The 23,185-nt window shown below is 38.0% G+C and overlaps 1 protein-coding gene across 1 annotated transcript in view; it reads left to right on the top strand.

The window, feature by feature from the left end:
• The window catches only part of LOC130682197 (cullin-4B-like), a 52,127-nt gene that overhangs the window by 4,689 nt on the left and 24,253 nt on the right, over positions 1-23,185 (top strand). The window contains exons 2-5 of the mRNA XM_057496333.1: positions 16,369-16,447; positions 16,544-16,649; positions 19,206-19,313; positions 19,951-20,066. Of these exons, the coding sequence (XP_057352316.1) occupies positions 16,369-16,447; positions 16,544-16,649; positions 19,206-19,313; positions 19,951-20,066 (409 nt within the window). The remainder of the gene's footprint in view (positions 1-16,368; positions 16,448-16,543; positions 16,650-19,205; positions 19,314-19,950; positions 20,067-23,185) is intronic.

Here is a 23,185-nt window from a genome sequence, read left to right as displayed (position 1 = left end):
GGCCTGTGGCACGTGGTTTTGCTGAGGGTCTCCAAGACCACCTCACAGTGAGAGAGTCACCAGAAGGAGTTCTGGGACTCAGCGTATAGCTGTTCACCTGGCGAAGATTCATCGTGGTGGCAGAGTTGGGACATACGGGGGAAGAAGACCGAGGGAGACTCTGGAAGAATCCATGGGCAGGTTTCCCTTCACTCTCTTCCACCTGAGGGGTCACCGAGAGCACGCTCGTCAACCAGAAGCAAAAGTGGGCAACGTGTGCGCGATGTTTCTGCCCAGGGAAGCCCATTAGAGACAGGATCTGCGGTTCCTACTGGGGGCTAGCCACGGAGGTGCCCTCTTCCAATCCTACACCAAAATCCCAGACTCCCAGAAGGAAAGCAGGAGTTAAGGGCAAAATCATACAATTTGCACAAACAGTTTAGACACACTGAGCCACCCCTATCAGTTACGGGAAAGGTGTGCACCCTCCTGAAAACCAAGGTCCCAGATGCCAGCCACGGTCCAGTCTTACAAGTAGACCATTTTTCAGAGAGCAGTACCTGGCATGCACTTTTATCTCTTTTCTGCCCAGGGGCCAACCAGAATAGCCTTGTAAATAGGAAATTCTTGAAAACCAGCAAGGTCCTAAAAGTAAACACTCCTCATACTGCAGGTTGCTGACCTCAGCAAAGATTTTCTGACAACAATTTATTTTCTGGCTACAAATATAGATTTTTCGATATGATTCTTTCAATATGATTTCCTTTATGAAGGGAATATTAACTGAAAAGCCATGATTCAATTGATCTTACATTCATTCCTCTGTCAATGCACTCATTAACCAGCTGGTCAAGGTATTCAATTCACAGGATGTTAGAATTAATCTGACTAAAAATATATTTCCTCTTTGAACTTACTGAGAACTAAAAGCCTAATATGACATTTGGCTATGGTAACTCTGGGCATGCTCAGAGGTTCGTTGAATAGCTGAGCTGAGGCTATTGCACGCTCCTTGGGGCCATTCTCTGCATTTAATAAGGAGGACTTGGGCATACCTGGTAGTTTAGCTCAATTATTTTGTATACTCACTTTTTCTTAAACATTAAGAACTCCGCTGCATATCTTTAAGTACAAGTACCTTTTTTCATTCTTTTAACGGATAAAGGCTTGTTCATCACTATGTACATACTTCATATGTTGATAACATTTCTCTGGACTCATTCTGCTATAGGGTAGAAGAAAAATGACCCTTTTGGGAAAAACTATACCTACACTTATGTCAGTAGGATGTATTTTGTCTGCCCCTATATAACACTTCTTGATTTGTTCAGGTATATTCTGTATGGCCAAGTAAGTTCAGTTGGATAATCAAAACTGTCCCATTGCTCTTTGTGGGGCTGGCGCAGAGACTTTGCATAGGGAGATATTTAGGAGCACGGATTCTGATGCCAGGGATAATGGCATTTGAGTGCTTTCTTTGCCACTTACCATGACCTTGCACCTCTCCTCAAACCCCAAATGTGTTAAACGGGGGAATCAGTGCTCCTCCTTCTGAGCATTAAAAGGATTACATAAGTACATATAACAATAAACGAAGATATTTTAATGAGGAGGAAGAGGAGACCATGACTATGGACAAATCAGAGTTGACTTTAAATGCAAACAATGAATTGTACAGCTGGTATTAAACACAAACTTAAAAAGAATATAGTCCACACCTTCAGCCTAGCAAACTTGATTGTCTCTCTACAAAATGTGCTTCTTAGTCAAAGTAAATTTTTCTTGGTATCATTACAATTACATGAGGAACATTATCTTTACTAGGCTCCCTCCATCATGAATTTCCTCCCCCACTCCCCATTGCAGTCATTGTCCATCAGTGCAGTAAAGATGTTGTAGAATCACTACTTGTCATCTCTGTGTTGTACAGCCTGACCTGTGCCCTCTCCCACATTATACGTGCTAATCGTAATGCCCCCTTTTTCCCTCCCTTATCCTTCCCTTCCCACGCATCCGCCCCAGTCTCTTTCCCTTTGGTAACTGTTAGTCCATTCTTGGGTTCTGTGATCCTGCTGCTGTTTTGTTCTGTCCGTTTTTCTTTGTTCTTATACTCTACAGATGAATGAAATCTTTTGATACTTGTCTTTCTCCACCTGGCTTATTCCACTGAACATAATAACCTCCAGCTCCATCCATGTTGTTGCAAATGGTATGATTTGTTTTCTTGTTATGGCTGAATAATATTCCATTGTGTATATGTACCACATCTTCTTTATCCATTCATCTACTGATGGGCACTTAGGTTGCTTCCATTTCTTGGCTATTGTGAATAGTGCTGCGATAAACTTAGGGGTGCATCTGTCTTTTTCAAACCGGGCTGCTGCATTCTTAGGGTAAATTAATAGGAGTGCAAATGCTGGGTCAAATGGTCTTCCTATTTTCAGCTTTTTGAGGAACCTCCATACTGCTTTCCACAATGGTTGAACTAGTTTACATTCCCACCAGCAGTGTAGGAGGGTTCCCCATTCTCCACAACCTCACCAACATTTGTTGATGTCTTTTGGATGGTGGTGATCCTTATTGGTCTGAGATGATATCTCATTTTGGTTTTAATTTGCATTTCTCTGATGACTAGCTATGTGGAGCATCTTTTCATGTGCCTGTTGGCCATCTGAATTTCTTCATTGGAGAACTATCTGTTCAGCTCCTCTGCCCATTTTTTAATTGGATTATTCACTTTTTGTTTGTTGAGCTGCATGAGCTCTTTATATATTTTTGATGTCAACCCTTTCTCGGATCTGTCATTTAGGAATATATTCTCCCATAGTTAAGATGCCTTTTTGTTCTATTGGTGGTGTTCTTTGTTGTACAGAAGTTTTACAGTTTCTGTCGCAGTTTACAGATATAATAACAGTTGTTAATTTTTGCTTTTGTTTCCCTTGCCTGGGGAGATATGCTCATAAAGAAGTCCCTCATGTTTATGTCTAGTAAACTTCTGCCTGTTTTTTTCTAAATGTTTTACGGGTTCATGACTTACATTCAGGTCTTTGATCCATTTTGAATTTACTTTTGTGTATGGGGTTAGACAATGATTCAGTTTCATTCTCTTACAAGCAGCTATTCAGTTTTGCCAACACCAGCTTTTAAAGAGGCCTTCATTTTCCCATTGTATGTCCATGGCTCCTTCATCATATATTAATTGACCATATATGTCTGGGTTAATATCTGGACTTTTTATTCTGTTGCACTGGTTCGTGGTTCTGTTCTTCTGCCAGTACAAAACTGACTTGATTACCGTTGCTTTGTAGTAGAGATTAAAGTTGGGAAGCAAGATACCCCTGCTTCATTCTTCTTTCTCAGGCCTACTTTGGTTTGGCTATTCAGGGTCTTTTGTGGTTCCATATGAATTTTAAAACTATTTGTTCCAGTTGGTTGAAGAATGCTGCTGGTATTTTGATAGGGATTGCACTGAACCTATAGATTGTTTTAGGCAGGATGGCCATTTTGACAATATTAATTCTTCCTACCCACAAGTATGAGATGTTTCCATTTGTGAGTGTCCTCTTTCATTTCTCTTAAGAGTGTCTTGTAGTTTTCATGGTATAGGTCTTTCATTTCTTTGGTTAGGTTTACTCCTAGGTATTTTATTTTTTTGATACAATTGTGAATGGAATTGTTTTCCTGATTTCTCTTTCTGCTAGTTCATTATTAGTGTATAGTAAAGCCTCAGATTTCTGTGTATTAATTTTGTATCCTACAACTTTGCTGAATATATAGAACTCATATATTAGTTCTAATAGTTTTGGAGTGGAGACTTTAGGATTTATTATGTACAATATCATTTCATCTGCAAATAGGGACAGTTTGACTTCCTATTTACCAATCTGGATACCTTGTATTTATTTGTTTTGTCTGATTGCAGTGGCTAGGACCACCAGTATTGTGCTGAAGAGCAGTGGGGAGAGGGGGCATTCCTTTTTTGTTCCTGATCTTAGAGGAAAAGCGTTTGGCTTCTCACTGTTAAGTGTGATGTTGACTGTGGGTTTATCATATATGGCTTTTATTCTGTTGACATACTTGCCCTCTATGCCCATTTTGTTGAGGGTTTTTATCATGAATGGATGTTGAATTTTGTCGAATGCTTTTTTGGCTTCTATGGAGATGATCATGTAGTTTTTGTCCTTCTCTTTGTTGATGTGGTGGATGATGTTAATGGATTTCGAATGTGGTACCATCCTTGCATCCCTGAGATGAATCCCACTTGCTCATGGTGTATGATCCTCTTGATGTATTTTTGAATTTGGTTTGCTAATATTTTGTTGAGTAGTTTTGCATCTATGTTCATCAGGCATGTTGGTCAGTAATTTTCTTTTTTGGTCGGGTGTTTGCCTGGTTTTGGTATTAGGGTGATGCTAGCTTTATAGAATGAGTTTGGAAGATTTCCTTCCTCTCTTATTTTTGAAAAACTTTTAGGAGAATGGGTATTATGTTCCCGGGTAGTTTTTTGATTACTGTTTCAATTTCACTGCTGTTAATTTGTCTGTTTAGCTTTCTGTTTCTTCTTTGATCAGTCTTGGAAAGTTTAATTTTTCTAGGAAGTTGTCCATTTCTTCTAGGTTTTCCAGCTTGTTAGCATATAGATTTTCAAAGTATTCCTAATAAATGTTTGTATTTCTGTGGGGTCCGTCATGATTTTTCCTTTCTCATGTCTGATTCTGTTGATGTGTGTAGATTCTCTTTTACTCTTAAGAAGTCTAGTTAGGGGCTTATCTATTTTGGTTATTTTCTGAAAAAAGCAGCTCTTGGTTTCATTGATTTTTTTCTATTATGTAATTCTTCTTTATTTTATTTATTTCTTCTCTGATTTAAATTATGTCCCTCCTTCTGCTGACTTTAGGCCTCATTTGTTCTTCTTTTTCCATTTTCAGTAATTGTGACTTTAAACTATTCATTTGAGATTTTTATTCCTTCTTTAAATAGGCCTGGCTTGCTATATACTTTCCTTTACGAACTGCCTTTGCTGCATCCCACAGAAGTTGGGGCTTTGTGCTGTTGTTGTCAATTGTCTCCATATGCTTGATCTCTTAATCTGGTCATTGATCAAATACCTTAACAGTACTGAAAAACCAGAGGGGAGCTGTTGCAGCAAGCTGTATTCAGAATAGGGTTCTCACCATGGAAATGATCATGAAATCTGGGCAGTGATGCTGAAATCCCTTCCACGTGACCATGAACAGCTCCATCCCCAGGGTCCTGTGCTGAAGGGTGCTGTGCCTCTCCTCCCTGCCACCCTTTTCCATTTCTTCTCTCCCTGCCATACTGGCCTTCTGTGCTTCACCCCATCTCGTGTCTTTCTGCCCACGTCCTTGCAGCTGCTCCCAAGTCACGGTCCCAAGAGTGGGCCCTAAAGCCCAACTCTGCCACAGCACCCACCCAGATTTCAGGGAAGCTGGGAAAAGCTGCTCTCTGCTTCCTCTGCCCGACTGCTATGTCTGTCTTTCTCTCTTCCAGGGAACGGGCAACACCCCAGGAATGGCAAGGCACACGGGGCCTCAGCAGCACATGTGTGCTCCCCATGGTTCTCACTCATGGGGTACCGCAACGTTCCTAGAGTATTAGCAGTCTTTTCATAAAGAACCTGGCAGTCTTGAGAGTCTAATGATATATCAGAATACTGAAAAGACAATGCTGACAACTAAGAATATTGTATCTAGAAAAAAATTTCTTAGAATGAGACTTTAATATATTCCCACATAAACAAAAGTTGAGAAAATTACTCTAGAAATGATCCACAAGGTGATGACAGGAATCCTTCAAATTGTAGTGAAAAGAGAATAAATATCGAGAAAAAACATTTGAAAAATATATTTCCAAGGTAAAGTAAATATGTAACAAACATAAGAAACTGCACTACTGTAATATATGTGTAAACCATTTACTCTAGTAAATAATTTTAAAAAGAAGCATAAATTACAAACTGATATTGCTAATCCCTACATAAAAATAATGTCTTCCATAATATAGAGGTCAGAGATGTGAGGAAGACTTTCTATATCATTTGAAATTAAGTTGGTATCAGTTGAAATTGAGTATTATAACTCTCAGATATTTCCTTTAATTGTATTGGTAAACACAGGGAAATATTTAAAGTATATAATAAAAAATGAGAAGGGAGTCAATATTGACCAATAGAAAAAAATCAGTGAAACACAGAAGAATAGAGAAAGGAAGAGAAAGACTAAGAAAGCTCCAAGACAGAAATGAAGAAAAAAGCAACACAAATTATTATATATCTGTTAATTAAATATGTATCTGGAGTACATGACCTAATTGAAAGACCCACTAAGATGTTTAAATATTTCAACTATCTGCTCTCTAAAAGAGAATTTCTTTAACCTAAAGAAAAACCTGGGCTAAACTTAAAAGAAGAAGAGATCCCACCCAGATTTCATGCAAATAGGAACCCATGAGAGTAGTGCTAGCCATATCTATATCATACAAAATAGATTGTACACCAAAACCTGTCATAAGGAACGAATGGTTAAAATAATACATTACAAATTTATCATTAACGTGTATAATGAATATTTATACTACATAAAAGTAAATTGATTATATACATAAAAATTGTATTCAAGAAGTCTGAATTTTTTTTCAATTGCAGATAATTTATGACTGGTGCCATACTGTAGTAGTAAATGTTTTCTATTATTACTTGATAAATTTCAAAGAGAAATGCCAATATAAGGACAAATAGATATCTTAATTCTCATATGAAAATAAGGCTTAAATCATACAGATACCTAAATCATTTTGCCATTTTCCTTTAAATGTTCAGATATATTTTTTCTGTTTCTGAAAGTAAATTGTTGTACACATAGACAACATTACACATATCATAACAGAGGATAGATAGCAAAGAGTATGAAATAACCTAGTGATTTTTAGATGATTACATCTAGATAGTAGCATTTAAAGAAATATTCACTCATAGAGTTGTATGTTTTTAGTCATAACATTGATGGAAATTTTAATTTTGCATTTATGTTTATAATATATTGCTTTTATTAGGACACAAGTATTTATTTAATGGACAGGACCATGAGGTACTCACTGAAAGTGCAAAGAGTATCAAATGTTCAGTTTCAGGCCAGAGTTTTATTCAATCTACATCAACTGGTTTGGGTTTTCCTTTTATCTTTCAATGCAGTGTCTGTCAATTAAGAATTCTTTTGCTTCTTCAGATCAGTAGGCTATAAAATAAAATATTAACGTTAATAAAAATGAAATCATGCTATTTATTTACAAACCTCCCCTCAAATACAGCAAACAGCTTAACACAGTTTTCTTAGACTTTTACAGGAAACAATGAATTTCTAAAATCTGATTACTATCAATAAAATCTAGAAATACAGAAGAAAATTGGTAAAATAAAACCTTAAAACATAATGATCAGAGTACAAATGCATTTTTTCTGTATTTTAGGAAACATTAACACTTCAAAATTCTTTTAAATTGCAGAGAAAAATCAATTTAGTTATTAACCAATCAACTGTTGAAGCACAGGGAACTAATACTTAGGCATTAGGAACTTGAGATAGAAACCAGATACTAACCTTATTTGGAAGGAAAATTGAGGAAATTAATCCATAATTTACAAAAATAAAATGAGACATCTAGTCAATCTATGGGAAAGGAACTGGAGGGAGGCAAAGAATAAATCTGTTAACTTTAAGAATAAAGCAAACAGCTTTTAAAGTTAAAAAAATACAACAGATAATAACATTCACAAGATTAATACAGCACTTCAGCACTTGAGCAATCTTTTACCATGGTTACATTAGGGCAATTTACTATGTAATCGGCACAATAGTTTTGCATGAGGAAACTGAGATTTAAAAGAAAGGAAACCCTGCCAAGTGTAATTCATTATGTAATTGCCATTATAGTTTTCCATGAGGAAACTGAGACTTGAAAAGTAAAGAAACCCTGCCAAGTGTAACAAAAAGACATGAGATTAATGGGATTGGAATCACAGTTGACTCCCTACAGATTGTATAAATGAGACACAAACTTTACTCTAGAAATCCATGTGTTCTTTAACAATTATATTTTACTTATTTAGAATATACGAAAGCATAAATTACTTTTCAGTTTATTAAAGACAAAGACAAACCAGATGGAAATTCTAATTACAACAGGAAAAAAGCATTAAGAACCTAAACTACAGTAATCAAACAAAATAACACTCTTTATTTTTAAAGAGTTTGTACTGTTGTAAGTAAAATTAAGAAAGAACATGCAAGAGAATAGTTACATTATCTGACAGACACTACATATAATGACTAAAGAATACATTAGACTGAAAAGGGGATGTGAAAATGAGATCAAAGGGAAAGTGACAGGTAATTGTGTATTATCAAATTACAAGCTTTACACATAAAGGCAACTAACTATAGCCACTAGATAAGTAAAATATAAAAGTACAACAAATTATGAAGGCACACAATAATATTTAAAATTGCATAAAAAATTTGTTTTCTTTCCTTTTTTGTTTCAAAGTTAGAATACTCATTGCCTTCATTTATAAAACTGACAAACTAGCAATGTAAGTATAGTAAAGACTAAGATGAAAAGATACTGATGCTGAAAATTGGAGGGACACAGTGGCTAGGAATCCAATGTGATAACCTCTCCAGATACAAACAAAAAAGCTAAAATGTTTTGAATACAGAATCACCAAGACCCGTTGAAGAAGAGAAGAAGGGGTAGAGCTGTGACAGATCAGATTCGAAGCCTTTCCCCTACCATAGCCCACAAAAGGGATGAAAAAGAATGGAGTGAGGAGCTGATAAGAGCTCAAGATACAGCAAAGTAGGCTCTGCTGATCTGTTCTGAGAAGACCAGACCCCACCACACTGAGCTTTGAAAATTAACAGGGCTGGAGACCAGAGTTGAGTCACCCATGGATGCTAAGACTCCTGTCTCCTGTCACCGATGAGGCCTGCTGCATTGGTCCCACTGAGACACAACACAGAGGCAGCAGTTTGAAAAATCTACTGGTGGTGAAAAGTGTTCTGGAGGCACAGGAGTACTGATGGTGTAAGCGCAGGCTTTTCCAGCCCTAATGCAGCCCAAGTAGGCCAATGCCTGCAGCAGCCAGTTTGGAAACGCTCCCTGCTGGCTCAGCCCATGCATTCTGTGGAAAACATGCTCACCCAACATACTCAGTCCAGCAGTAGTTATATTTTGCAGGAATCCAAGTAAAGGGCACCCCCACACAAAGTGCACTGCAAAAGAAATGTCAGCTATCTCACAACAGAGGAGCAGTGGAGAATCACCACTGCTGGCAGGCAGAGAAAAGGTGGGCTCTGCCCACAGCCCACCAACAGTAATCGTGGCACAGCTACAACTGGAAAAGGGGCTCTTGTGTGCAGGGAGTTTGCACTTCTGGGTGCTGCATGACACACATGACATAAAGCCACTACTGGGAAGATATGGAGGCATAGTGGATCTATCTAATACAAAGGAGGAAACACAGACAGCCAAGTAAAATTAAAAGAGTGAGGGATATGTTCCCAACAGAAGAACAAGACCAACAAGTAAAAAATGAAACTGAAATAAGCAATCCTCCTGATTAAGGACCCAGAGCAATAATCAATAAATGTGTTCACTGACTTGAAGGCAACAACTCAGTATCTCAGCAAGAACTTCAACGAGAGGGAAAATATTAAAAGGAGACATAACAGAATACAATAACCAGAAAAAAATACAATATAGGGAATTAACAGAAGGCTAGAAGAGGCAGGGAAACATAACAGTCAGCTAGAAGAGAGGGTACTGGGAAGCAACCGAGTTGAGGCACAGAGAGAATAAATAATTCAAAAAGTGTTATCATAGTATCAGAACAGTGCAATATCTCCAAATGAAATAATATTCACATAATAGGGATCCCAGAAGAAGACAGAGGCAAAGGGATAGAAGGTTTATTTGCTGAAAAAACTGGCAAATTATTTCCTATTTCCCAACCTGGGGAAGGAAACAGACATTCAGGTCCTGGAGCCCAGAGAGCCCCTAAAAAGAAAGACACAAGGAGGTCCACACCAAGACACAAAGGAATTAAAATGGCAAAGATCAAAGACAGAATCTTCAAACTAGCAAGAGAAGAGCAGACAGTTACCTGCAAGGCAATCAGTCAGCAAAGGCCATCAGTTTTTCCAGCGAAACATTACAAAGAACAAATGAGTGGCATGAAATAGTCACAGTTCTGAAAGGAAAGATTCTACCACCAAGAACTCTCCACCCAGCAAGGTTATCATTCAGCATCAGACGAGACACTGCAAGCCTTCCTGATGAACAGAGGTTACAGGAATTCACCACCCCCAAACCAGCCTCACAATATGTTTCAGGACTTGTTCAGATGGAAATGTTTTTAGGTTTAAATGGTTTTCATTGGTGAAAGCAAACCTACAGTAAAAGTAGTGCAGCAATCACTTATAAAGCAATTATGGTGTTCAGAAGGGAATAGTAGTAAAATCACCCATACACAAAATCAGCCAGGGATACACAAAAGGTGTAGATTATGACATCATACATACAGTGTGGAGGAGGATAGAGAGAAAGTGTCTACACACAGAAACATGCAGAATAAGGAGAAATGAATCCAAGCATAACACTAAAGGCAATCATCAAATTACAAGAACCATGAGACAACTAGCAAAACAGAAAGAACAACATAGTTATTAGTAATTACTTTAAATGTAAATGTAATAAATGCACCAAAAAAAGATACAGAGTGGTAGAATGGATAAGAAAGCAAGATCTATATGTTTCATATAAAAGACTCACTTCAATCCCAGAAATACACAGACTAAAGGTGAAGGGATAGAAAAATATATCCCACTCAAGTGGAAGAGAGAAGAAGGCAGGAGTAGCAGTACTTATATCAGGCAAAACAGACTTCGCCACAAAACAGTCACCAGACAAAGTAGGTCATTACATAACAGAGGAAGAGATCAGTGCAAAAGGAGCATATAACAATTATAAATATCTGTGTGCCCAACATAGGAAAATCTAAGTATATAAAGCATATATTTAACGGGACTACAGGGAGAAACTGCCAGCAACACAATGAAGTGTTGAAATTTTAGCACCGACTAACACCACTGCATAGAACATCCAGACATAAAGTCAGTAAGGGAACAGTGGCAGTGAACAACACATCAGACCTGTAGGACTTGACAGTTATATATACATCATTCCACCCAAAAGTACCAGAATGCACATTCTTCTCAAGGGAACAGGGAATAGTTTCCAGAATAGATCATATATAGGGATGAAAAACAAGTCTTAACAAATATATGATTGACATTCTATCGAGCAACATTTCAGACCACAATGCTATGAAACAAAAAGTCCACTACATGAAAAAGAATTGGTGAATAACACTCAAACAAATGGAGGATAAATAAGATGCATCTGAACATTCAGTGGATCAGTGGGGGGATCAAAGAGGAAAACACAGTACACAAGGAAACCTATTAAAACAGAAACACAACAGTTCAAAATACTTCAGATGCCAGCAAAAGTTGAAGAGAAAATACAGGGCTGCCTCAAGAAATGAGAAAAATTTCAAACAGGCAATCTCATAGAAGAATAAACAAAGACCAAAGCTGGTAGAAAGAGGGACATAATAAAGACCATAGGAGAAATAGAAAATATACAGAATGAAGCAATAGAAAAATAATCAAAGAGCTGGTTGTCTGCGAAAATAAGAGACTGAGCCTTAGCCAGATTTCTTCAGGAAAAAAAAAGATAGTACATAAATAAACAAAAACAGAAAAAGAAATAGTCACAATGGACACCACAGAAACACAAAGATTAGAGAATTCTGTTAAAAATACATGCCAAGAAATTGGAGAATCTAGAAGAAATGGGACAATTCCCAGAATAACACTCCCATCCCATGTGGATGCATGAGGAAACAAAATCTCAATGGACTATTTAGCAGTAATAAAACTGAAGGTAATCAAAAAACACCCAAGAAACAGAGGGACAGGACCAGATGTCTTCACAGCTGAAAGTTACCAAACATTTAAGAGAGAGCTAAGACCATCCCTAAAGAATTGCAAAATGAAGAATAGGAGGGAACACTTCCAATTCATTTTATGGAGACAGCATCACTCTTTAACACCAAAACCAGAGAAATACACTACAAGAAAGAAACGTGTAGACCAATATCACTAATGAATGTAGATGCAAGGTCCTCAACAAAACACTGGCAAAACAGGTTAAAAAGTACAGCAAAAAGATCATCCATCCAACCAAATGGGATTACTTCAGAATTACACGGATGGTACAATATCTGTAAATCAACATCACTGAACACATTAACAAAAAAAGATAAAAACCATACGATTGTCTAAAGCAGATGCCAAAAAGCATTCGACAAAATGCAGCATCTGTTCTTGGACAAAAATTCTCAACAAAATGGGTACAGAGGGTACACACCTCACCATTATGAAGGCCATATAGGACATACCTATGGTTACTGTTCTATTCAATGGCAATAGTTGGAAGCTTTCCAATATATGGAAAGAGACAAGGATGTCCACTCTCACAAGGTTATCACTATTCTACATAATACTGGAAGTTCCAGTCATGGCAGTCAGACACAACTATGAGATAAAAACATCCAAGTTGGTGAGGAGGAAATTAAGCTTCAGAAAGTCAGTTGGTGCAGCCAGTGTGGAAAGCAGTATGGAGGTTACTCAAAAATCTAAAAAGAATTCCATATGGCCCATTAAATCCACTGCTAGGAATTTATCCAAACAAAAGTATATCCATGATTCAAAAAGACATGTGCACTCCTTTATTTATCACTGCATTACTTAAAGTAGCCATCTATGGAAGGAACCATAGATGAATAGATGAACAAGATGTAGTACATATACATGATGGAATATTATTAAGCAGGAGAGAGAGAGAGAGAGAGGAGAGAAATATTGCCTTTTGCAACAAAAGGGTATTATGAGAAGTGAAATAAGCCAGGTTGAGAAAGACAAATACGATATGACTTCACTTACTTTGGAATATAAAAACAAACTAAAATAAAATGAAAGCGTTGTGTGGGTGTTTAAGGTGGAGGGTGAGCAGGATAAAAGGGCTTAAAAATCCCAATTGTAATTTAAATTGGTCACAGCGATGGTAGAACAGCAGGGGGAATATAGTCAGTGATTCTGTAATATCTTCCTATGTTGAGAAACCATAACTGCACCTTAGGTGGTGAGGTCTTAATAACATGAGGAACTACTGACCCACTCACTGTGTTGCATATTCGAAAAAAATATGAGACTGTATGTCAACAATTGTTCAATAACAATACACTCTGTGGACTGACACAGAACAGACCAAAGACCAATGAACAGACTAGAGAGCCCAGATACAAATACAAACACATGCATGTATGGTCAATTAATATATGATAAAGTAGCCATGGATCTACAATGGGGAAATGGCCTCTTCACCAACTCGTGTTGACAAAACTGGACAGCTACATGGAAGAGAATGAAACTCGATTATTATCCAACGGAAACTCAAAATGGATCAAACACCTGAAACCATAAAATGCTTAGAAGATAGGCAAAAGTCTCTTGAATATAAACATGAGCAACATTTTACTGAATGCATCTCTTCAGAAAAGGAAACCAAAAAAAAATGAAGAAATGGGATTACATCATGCTTAAAAGCTTCTGTAGAGCAAAGGACAAAACCAGAAGAACAAAATTGCATCTTACAGTATGGGAGAATATATTTGTAAATGACATATCTTTTTGGGGTTAACATACAAAATACATAGGGCCCTGCAGGGAGAAGCTACTAGTCTATGTCGGTACTTCCATGCACCCAGCTACCCTCTGATATTTACCTGGGAGCTCCTTGTTGATGCAAAGTCCACCCAGTACACAGAGCTGACCGTGTTATCTCCATCCATGTTCTGGCATGTAGAAGGTCAGAATCCATCAATCCACAATAGGGCTGTGGGAATCAAGAGAACAGGGGAAGAGATAGAGGCTTCTTACCATCCAGGACTACCTGCTGTTGGCTGCCCCACAGCCTTTGAGGTGTATTCCAAGAGTCCCAGTCATTACCATCTTGCTCCTGAGTTCCTTTGAAAACGTTTAAAAATTTTTTTTTTACATTTTGGCTGCACTATTGGTGGTAGAATATACTATAATATGGATCATCTCTACTTCTGTATTTATTTATTCATTACTAGACCTCAACCACAGTCTTCTTTTTCCCCTTCCACCTCTCTCTGCCTCTAGGATGTACTGTATGCAGTCATGCACTTTGTATTAATATATTAGAAGTCTACAAATATGTTTTGTACTTTCATACTGTTGGACACTTATAATCAAAACTTTTACTAGGGTATTGAATAAATTTAGTCTTATTAGAAAATTAAAAAAAAGAAAATGTTCTGCTCATCGTCATCCCTGGCCCAGTTTACATATATAAAATTTCAGCAGGCAAAAGGGAAGAAACCACAGCATAAAATTCCTCTTCATCTCCTGTGATATTACCCTCACAGGGGCCAAAGTGCAGACCCAATGGCAGATCAGATGTTTCCTTACACACTCCAAGCCCAGACTCAGGAATGCTCAATGGTCTGATTTTCAGCCAAGTGGGAAGAGTGATTGCTGAGCAGTTGAGGTTTCCCTTGTTAACTGCAGTGTCCTTTGCAAATATAGCAGACCCATGAGGAGCACAACTGTCAATGATGTTCTGACACCTCTCACAATCTGGAGATGAGAGCAACATTTGTTAAGAAAAGCATAGTGCACGTTCTTGGATGTAGAGTTCAGAAAGAGTGCCAGCACTCACACCATTTAGCTTCAGTCCTATACTCCAAGTCAGCAGAAGAAGGGAATAATGTGCGGACTAAAAGATGAGATGAAATTACTGTACCAAGACACAACAGCCTTCTCTGAGTGGGCCAAAAGGGTCACTTAAAGAGGTTGTTGTCATCCTGGGGCTTGCTGACCTCTTGGGATGCACAGACCTTTCTTTCTCGCAGGCTACATATCTTTCCTTCAGTCGCCTTACTCCCAAGTTCTAAGTTGGAGAAGAGTAGGTACGTAAGGTTGGTGAGGTCTGGAATGTTAATTCCTTTTGTTCAGAAAATGAATTCTCTTGCCATAAAATGATCCCCTGTCCTTCTACACACTCTGGTTTTCATGCCATTAACTACTGGTTCAGCAAGACTAGGATTCAACACTGACTAAGGATGTTTAATTGAATTTCAGTTATTCTCATTATCAGGTTAAACTTCCCAAAGTTGGTACTTACAAAATGGTTCGTTTAAACATTTATTCATTCAGAGAATATTTGTTGAGGGCATGTAACATGGTGAGGCATTAAACAAAGGTCTGGGCATACAATACCAAGAAAGTATGGTCGGTTATCACAGACAGATGGATTGGACAACTTGCACAGGCCAATTCTTTTATTTTTAAATTATTGTTTTCAAAAAATACATGAGCTATGTATCCTTCTCTTCACTGTACAAATTAACATTCAGGAACTCAGAGAACGTATAAGATTTTCCCAAGTCCCTGGTGCTAATTTCAGGCCTCAGGTTAGTCCAGCTTAAACCCAGGCCTATCCAAGTTCAAGCCACATGCCTTCACCATATTCATCACTTTCTATAGGATTGAGAGGGACTAAAATTTTTCTTCTCATCAATTTTTTGTCCTGAGTGATGTCCAGAGGTACTTGCTTTCCCAGAGGGGACACTTGCTTCTGAGCCTCCTCTGAGCCACTTATGTTCAGAAAGTTTGCTGTTTCTGACAATTCCTTCAAACTATATTCATTACTTAGTGACACCTTGGGTGTCCCCTTCAATGGGAGAGTCACGTGTTAAAAGATGATATGCATTCATTTACTTCTTTAAGGCTTATGATTTGTTTTCACATGCATGACTTTAGTTAATACTTCAATAACCCTTGCAAATACAGCAGGAATCTGAATACTAGAGGGAAAAGAAAGGGCCTAAGTGGGCAGTGAAAACAAGAGTAGAACCCCTGTAATTTTTTAAATTCAAAGTATCATTGATCTTATGTTCATTTCAAGTATAGAGGCTTGGCCTTCCCTTTGCCTCTTGGTTTCCAGGTGGAGAATCGGTACACCTAAACTCCACTCCCAGGCCATTTCAATCACCAACTAAATACACTCGGGATATCAATGATCAAGCCCATTTCTTCTCGTTTATCTAAAGCATAAGTCTTTTGAGGTGGCTCTAGTTCCATCTTTCTGCCTTCCAGTTGAAGAACTATGCCTACAAATGCGGTTGCCAAGTTAAGGTCATAACGGTAATTGTTGATGCAGTCATCTCCAGGGGAAACAGAGGAGGTCTCGCATCGTGAGACTACCACTCGCGAGACCACCGCTCGCCTGCCCAACATTCGTGAGACCACCGCTCGCGAGACCAACATTCGCGAGATCACCGTTCACGAGAAAACATTCCCGAAACCATATGTGAGACCACACTTCTCGAGCCCAGGCTCGTGAGAACACCGTGAGCGAGACCAACAATCGCGAGACCAACTTCGCGAGACTACCGATCACAATCCTGAGGTGTAGTCAACGTGGTCTTCGAGGGTGCGGAGGTAAGTCCTTCGTTGCCCAAGAGCTAAAACTGCAGCTTACTGCTAGTCTCTCAGCCGTCATCTCAAGGGTGAAGTGTTCTCACGGTGAGCTCCCCTAGGGCACAGGATTCTCGTGTTGGTTTTGTGGCTGGTGATAATGCGTGAATAGTCAGGTTCCTCCCTGCTTGTCGCTGTTTCGGCCGTCCTTGGTTGGGACTCACCAGAGATGTTTTCCTCCATCCTTTACAAGCTTATGGTTTAGTCAGGCTCTCTCGTTACTGTGGCTTTCCGTCTGTTTCTTGCTTCATTTTATCTGAGATGACTCTGTGACTTGTCGCCCTTGTATTTCTACTTTACTGCTCAAACGGACTTTTCTTTCACAGATGTTTCTCTGAATATTTTTCCTTCCCATCTCTGCATCACAGTTTCTCTTGTTTATCACCTTTTCGTTTTCAGTGTCTTCCTCTCTGCTCATCTGCTTTAAATCTCTGAATTTTTTAGAATCTATTTTTTGCACTTCCTGTGTGCTTATTTTTCTATCTCCTCTCCTCTCTTATTGGTGTTTCTATGACCCACTGTCTGTCTTTCTCTTAAATTTGGTTTAAAAAATGTGTATGAACTGTTCCTCCCCAGTTGCGGAATTTTGTTCACACTTGCTCCCTTGTCATTCGAGTTCTCAAAGGATAGAAGTACTTTGGCGCTGTTTTTCTGTAACTGTCAGACTTTGTGTACTAGCCCTATTCTCTTTTTCTCCCCCATATCTCCTTGCTATGTAGTCTGTCCCTTTTTATCCTCCTTTGGAATCCCTGTGACTTGCTTTTGGTTGTGGAGCTTCATTTTGTGCCATTTTTCTCTCTTTCCTGTGCTGCCATTATTTCCATTTTTATTCCTTCTGAGCCTTTTCTCTTCTCATTATCTTTGTCTCTGGTATTTTCTGTTTCTTCATAGAGGCCTTTAAGTCTCTTTTGGTTTCCGTGTGATCCTGTACATTTGATTCTCTCTAGTGTTGCCTCCTCCGTCCTTGAACCAGACATTTTTTATCCTTCTATTCTTTTATGATGGCTAAATTGTGCTATTTCACTCCATGAGTATTATTTTGCTTTACTTCCTCTTGTTTTCTCTGTTGTTTAATGTTTACTTACCGTCTCCTCTCTCGTCACATTATGATTAAAAACACTTTTGAAATCATTTTTGTGTTTTTCACCCTGCTATTACTGAGATTCACTTCTTGTTTCACTTTTCTTAGGCTTTTTCCCTAGCTCTTGATTATCTTCCTTTTTATGTTTTTAATTTTAAAACGTCACGTATGTCTTCTCGTTTTTAGAATATTTTACCCTCCTTATCTAGCCACTAGGGCTGTGTTCTCCATTAATCTGAATAATAGAGATAGTTGCTGATGTTTTTATTATTTTTCTCCCATCCCCTTCCACGATTAAAGGAATAAGACATAAAACATAGGATCAAGGGAAGGGAGCAACATTGGATGCTTTTCTTGCTCATCTTTTGGCTTCTTACCATCCTCTTATTTTAATTAATTAATGTGTTTGTTTATTTTTATTTTGGTGTTGTTAATGTACAGTTACTTAAACATTATGTTTAGTAGACTCCCCATATTATCACGTCCCCACCACACACCCCATTATAGTCACTGTCGATTAGCATAGTAAGATGCTACAGAATCATTGTTTGTCTTCTTTGTTTATACTGCCTTTCCCATGACTCTCCACTACATTGTTTGTGCTAATTTTAATGCCCCTTGTACCCCCTCATCCTTCCTTTCCCACCCATCCACCACAGTTCCTTTCCCTTTGGTAACTGTTAGTCTATTCTTGGGTTCTGTGAGTCTACTGCTGTTTTGTTCCTTCAGTTTCTTCTTTGTTCTTGTACTCCACAGATGAGTGAAATAAATCATCGTATCCTTGTCTTTATCCCCTGGCTTATTTCACTGAGCAAAATACTCTCTAGCTACATCTATGTTGTTGCAAATGGTAGGATTTTTTTCTTCTTATGGCTGAATGATATTCCATTGTGTATATGTACCGCATCTCCTCATCCAGTCATCTACTGAGGGACACTTACCTTGCTATTGTAAATGTTGCTGCAATAAACATAGGGGTGCCTATGGATTTTTCAAACTGGGCCCCTGAATTCTTAGGGTAAATTCCTAAGAGTGGAATTCCTGGGTCAAATGGTATTTCTATTTCGACTTTTTTGAGGAACTGCTGTACTGCTTTCCACAGAGATTGAACGAGTTTACATTCCCACCAGCAGTGTAGGAGGGTTCCCCTTTCTCCACATCCTCACCAACATTTGGTGGTGTTTGTCTTTTCGATGTTGGCCATCCTAACTGGTATGAGGTGATATCTCATTGTGGCTTTAATTTGCATTTCATCTTCCTCCTTTTTATCTGAACTTAAGTCTTTTAGTTGACAAAGTTAGGAATGGGATTTTCTTGGATTTCATAGGGTTTAATGAAAATGGCAGAAGAACACTCACCGTTATCTTCATGTGCTCCTACCTCTGTGGAAGAAGAGCAATTCAAAAACAGAAATTTGATAATTTTCTCTGTGGCTGCAGACCCCCACAAAGATGCCTTGACTGAAACCCCCAAGACTCTGTCCACTTTTTCCAGGACCAAGTCTGGCACTGGCTCTGTCAAGAAGTTGGTAATCAAAAACTGTAAAGGTAATGTAATCATATTTAATGATTTCAGTTTGGCTCCCTATTGCTTCTTTTATATTTTAAAGTGTAAATATTTTTATTTTTTGAGGTGCCATCATTTTTAGAAGGTTTGGAAACATTGACTTTGGACTCTAACTATCTGAATCCTAGTCGGAATATAAACATAGTGTAAACTGTGACCTTTTGGGAATGGCTTTATTCTTCAGATATATCTTTCCTTGTAAAAAATAAAACAAATGTCCTTGGTTTTGACAGAACCATTCTAGATGGGCACATCTTTACAGATTCTGTCTTCTTAGTGAACAGATCTGTATTATTAACTGAGAAATGGTTTTCCCATGGTAATAAAAAGAGAAAATTTTAATTTTTTAGAAGTCTATAGAAAACAGGGCAAAACATGCATGTAGCCAGTGAATTAAGGTAAAGAGGCTTTAATAAGAGTACTATGAAGTAGTGGTTCATCTTCACTCTTTTGTATGTGAATATTTGTCCTAGCATCATTTGTTGAAGAGACTATTTTTCCCTCAGAATGGTCTGGAGACCTAGTTTTCAATAATTTCATCATAGCTGTATAATAATTATGCATTTTATAGACCTTGACATTGTCTTCAAGTCATTTGTTTCATAAATTTTTTGCTAGATAAACTTCTGGTGCTGGAAGAGTACACTGAAGAAACATGGCAAAAATTAAAGGAGGCTATACAGGCTATCCAGAACAACGTCTCCATTAAATACCACCTGGAAGAACTCTACCAGGTGGGTGTTACTTTCAATACAACTATTTAGTAATTGTAATGGAGGCAGGATTTTTGTATCTAATTGAAAATTTGTTTTGGATCTCTCTGATCTGTTTTATAATCATGCATAAAATACACGAAATCTGGCACTGCGCAGGGGCGGGGTGGCCGGGCCTCCAGGTGTCTTCCGGGTGGGGCCCGGTGGGATGGCAAAGGGCAATGTCCACCCTGGCTCGGGTAGTCAGTCTGCACTTAAATATCAACCATTTTCCGTTTTTGCTTCTTCCCTTAAAATTTATATTTATCCAGTACATTTAATTGAAAAATGTATGTTTTTTTATTCTTTATTTTCTTTTTATTTTTTAATTGTTTATATTTTCAATTATTAAAAAATGTACAAAATAAAGTTTCATTGCTGGTCTTGTAAGAGCTATACAATTTTCATAAATGTATCCTATAACTTCAGCAGTTCACCTATTTCAAAAATTTGGAATTCTGTTCATTTGTTATTCTTAAGACCACCTCAAATTTAAAGGCTACCTTATTGTACATTTAAAGTGTATCATAACAGTGTGGTAGTTAATAAAACACTATTTTTTTTCTTTTGATAAAAAAATACACGAAATCTGTCTTTGACTATAGTCATGCAATCCATTAAAACTTTTTCTCTGTGCTTTTTTAAATTTTGGCATCATTAATCTACAATTACTTGAGGAACATTATGTTTACTAGACGCCCCCTTCACCAAGTCCCCCGCACATACCCCATTAGTCACTGTCCATCAGTGTAGTAAGATGCTGTAAAATCAGTACTTACCTTCTCTGTGTTGCACTGTCCTCCACATGCACCCCCTACATTATACATAGTAATCATAAGGACCCCTTTCTTCTTCCCCCTCGTTTCTCCCTCTCTTCCCACCCACCATCCCCAGTCCCTTTCCCTTTGCTAACTATTAGTCCTTACTTAGGTTCTTTGAATTTGCTGCTGTTTTGTTCCTTCAGCTTTTCCTTTGTTCTTATAGTCCACATATGAGTGAAATCATTTGGTACTTGTCTTTCTCCACCTGGCTTATTTCTCTGAGCATAATACCCTCCAGCTCAATCCATGTTGTTGCAAATGATAGGATTTGTTTTCTTCTTATGACTGAATATATACCATTGTGTATATGTACCACGTCATCTTTATCTATTCATTTACTGATTGATACTTAGGTTGCTTCCATTTCTTGGCTATTGTAAATAGTGCTGTGATAAACATAGGGGTGCATCTGTCTTTTTCAAACTGGCTGCTGCATTCTTAGGGTAAATTCCTAGAAGTGGAATTCCTGGGTCAAATGGTATTTCTATTTTGAAGTTTTTGAGGAACCTCCATACTGCTTTCCACAGTGGTTGAACTAATTTACATTCCCACCAGCAGTGTAGGAGGGTTCCCATTTCTCCACCACCTTGCCAACATTTGTTGTTTTTTGTCTTTTGGATGGTGGCAATCCTTACTGGTGTGAGGTGATACCTCATTGTGGTTTTTATTTGCATTTCTCTGATGACTGACAATGTGGAGCATCTTTTCATGTGTCTGTTGAACATCTGAATTTCTTCTCTGAAGAAGAGTCTGTTCAGCTCCTCTGCCCATTTTTTTAATTGGACTGTTTGCTTTTTTTTTTTTTGGTGTGTGAGCTCTTTATATATTTTAGTTGTCAACCATTTTTTGGATCTGTCATTTATGAATATATTCTCCCATACTGTAGGATACCTTTTTGTTCTATTGATGGTGCCCTTTGCTGTACAGAAGCTTTTAGCTTGATATAGTCCCACTTGTTCATTTTTGCTTGTGTTTCCCTTGCCCGGGGAGATATGTTCATGAAGAAGTCACTCATGTTTATGTCCAAGAGAGTTTTGCCTGTGTTTTTTTCTAAGAGTTTTATGGTTTCATGATTTACATTCAGGGCTTTGATCCATTCTGAATTTACTTTTGTGTATGGGGTTACACAATGACCCAGTTTCATTGTCTTTCATGTAGCCCACCAGTTTTGCCAACACCAGCTGTTGAAGATGCTGTCATTTCCCTATTGTATATCCATGGCCCTTCTATCATGTATTAATTGACCACATATGCTTGGGTTTATATCTGGGCTCTCTATTCTGTTTCAGTGGTCTCTGGGTCTGTTCTTGTGCCAGTACCAAATTGTCTTGATTACTGTGACTTTGTAGTAGACCTTGCGTCCATTTAGCATAATTCCCCCTGCTTTGTTCTTCCTTCTCAGGGTTGCTTTGGCTGTTTGGCATCTTATGTAGTTCCATATGAATTTTCAGACTATTTGCTCTAGTTCATTGAAGAATGCTGTAGGTATTTTGATTGGGATTGCATTGAATCTGTAGATGGCTTTAGGCAGGATTGCCATTTTGACAATATTAATTCTTCCTAGCCAAGAGCATGGGATGAGTTTCCATTTGGTTGTGTCCTCTTTAATTTCTCCTAAGAATGTCTTGTAGTTTTAGGGTTACAGATCTCCCACTTCCTTGGTTAGGTTAATTCCTATGTATTTTTTTTTATGTGATTGTGAATGAAATTGTTTTCCTAGTTTCTCTTTCTACAGTTCATTGTTAGCATTTAGGAAAGCTTCAGATTTCTGTGTGTTAATTTTGTATTCTGATATCAGTTCTAGTAGTTTTTGAGTAGAGTCTTTAGGGTTTATTATGTACAATATCATGTCATCTGCAAATAGTGACAGTTTGACTTGTTCTTTACCGATCTGGATTCCTTGTATTTCTTTGTTTTGTCTGATTGCCGTGACTACGACCTCCAGTACTATGTTGAATAACAGTGGGGAGAGTGGGCATCCCTGTCTTGTTCCCAATCTTAGAGGAAATGCTTTCAGCTTCTTGCTGTTTAGTATGATGTTGGCTGTGGACTTATCATATATGGCCTTTGTTATGTTCAGGTACTTTCCCTCTATGCCCATTTTGCTGAGAGTTTTCATCATGATTGGATGTTGAATTTTGTCGAATGCTTTTTCAGTGTCTGTGGAGATGATTATGTGATTTTTGTCCTTCTTTTTGTTGAGGAAGCATATGATAATGGATTTTTTAATGTTGTACCATTCTTGCATCCCTGAGATGAATTCCACTTGATCATGGTCTT

This window comes from Manis pentadactyla, chromosome Y (assembly GCF_030020395.1).
Source record: "Manis pentadactyla isolate mManPen7 chromosome Y, mManPen7.hap1, whole genome shotgun sequence".
NCBI classification, from domain to species: Eukaryota; Metazoa; Chordata; class Mammalia; order Pholidota; family Manidae; genus Manis; species Manis pentadactyla.
This window is presented reverse-complemented; position numbering and strand designations above follow the sequence as displayed.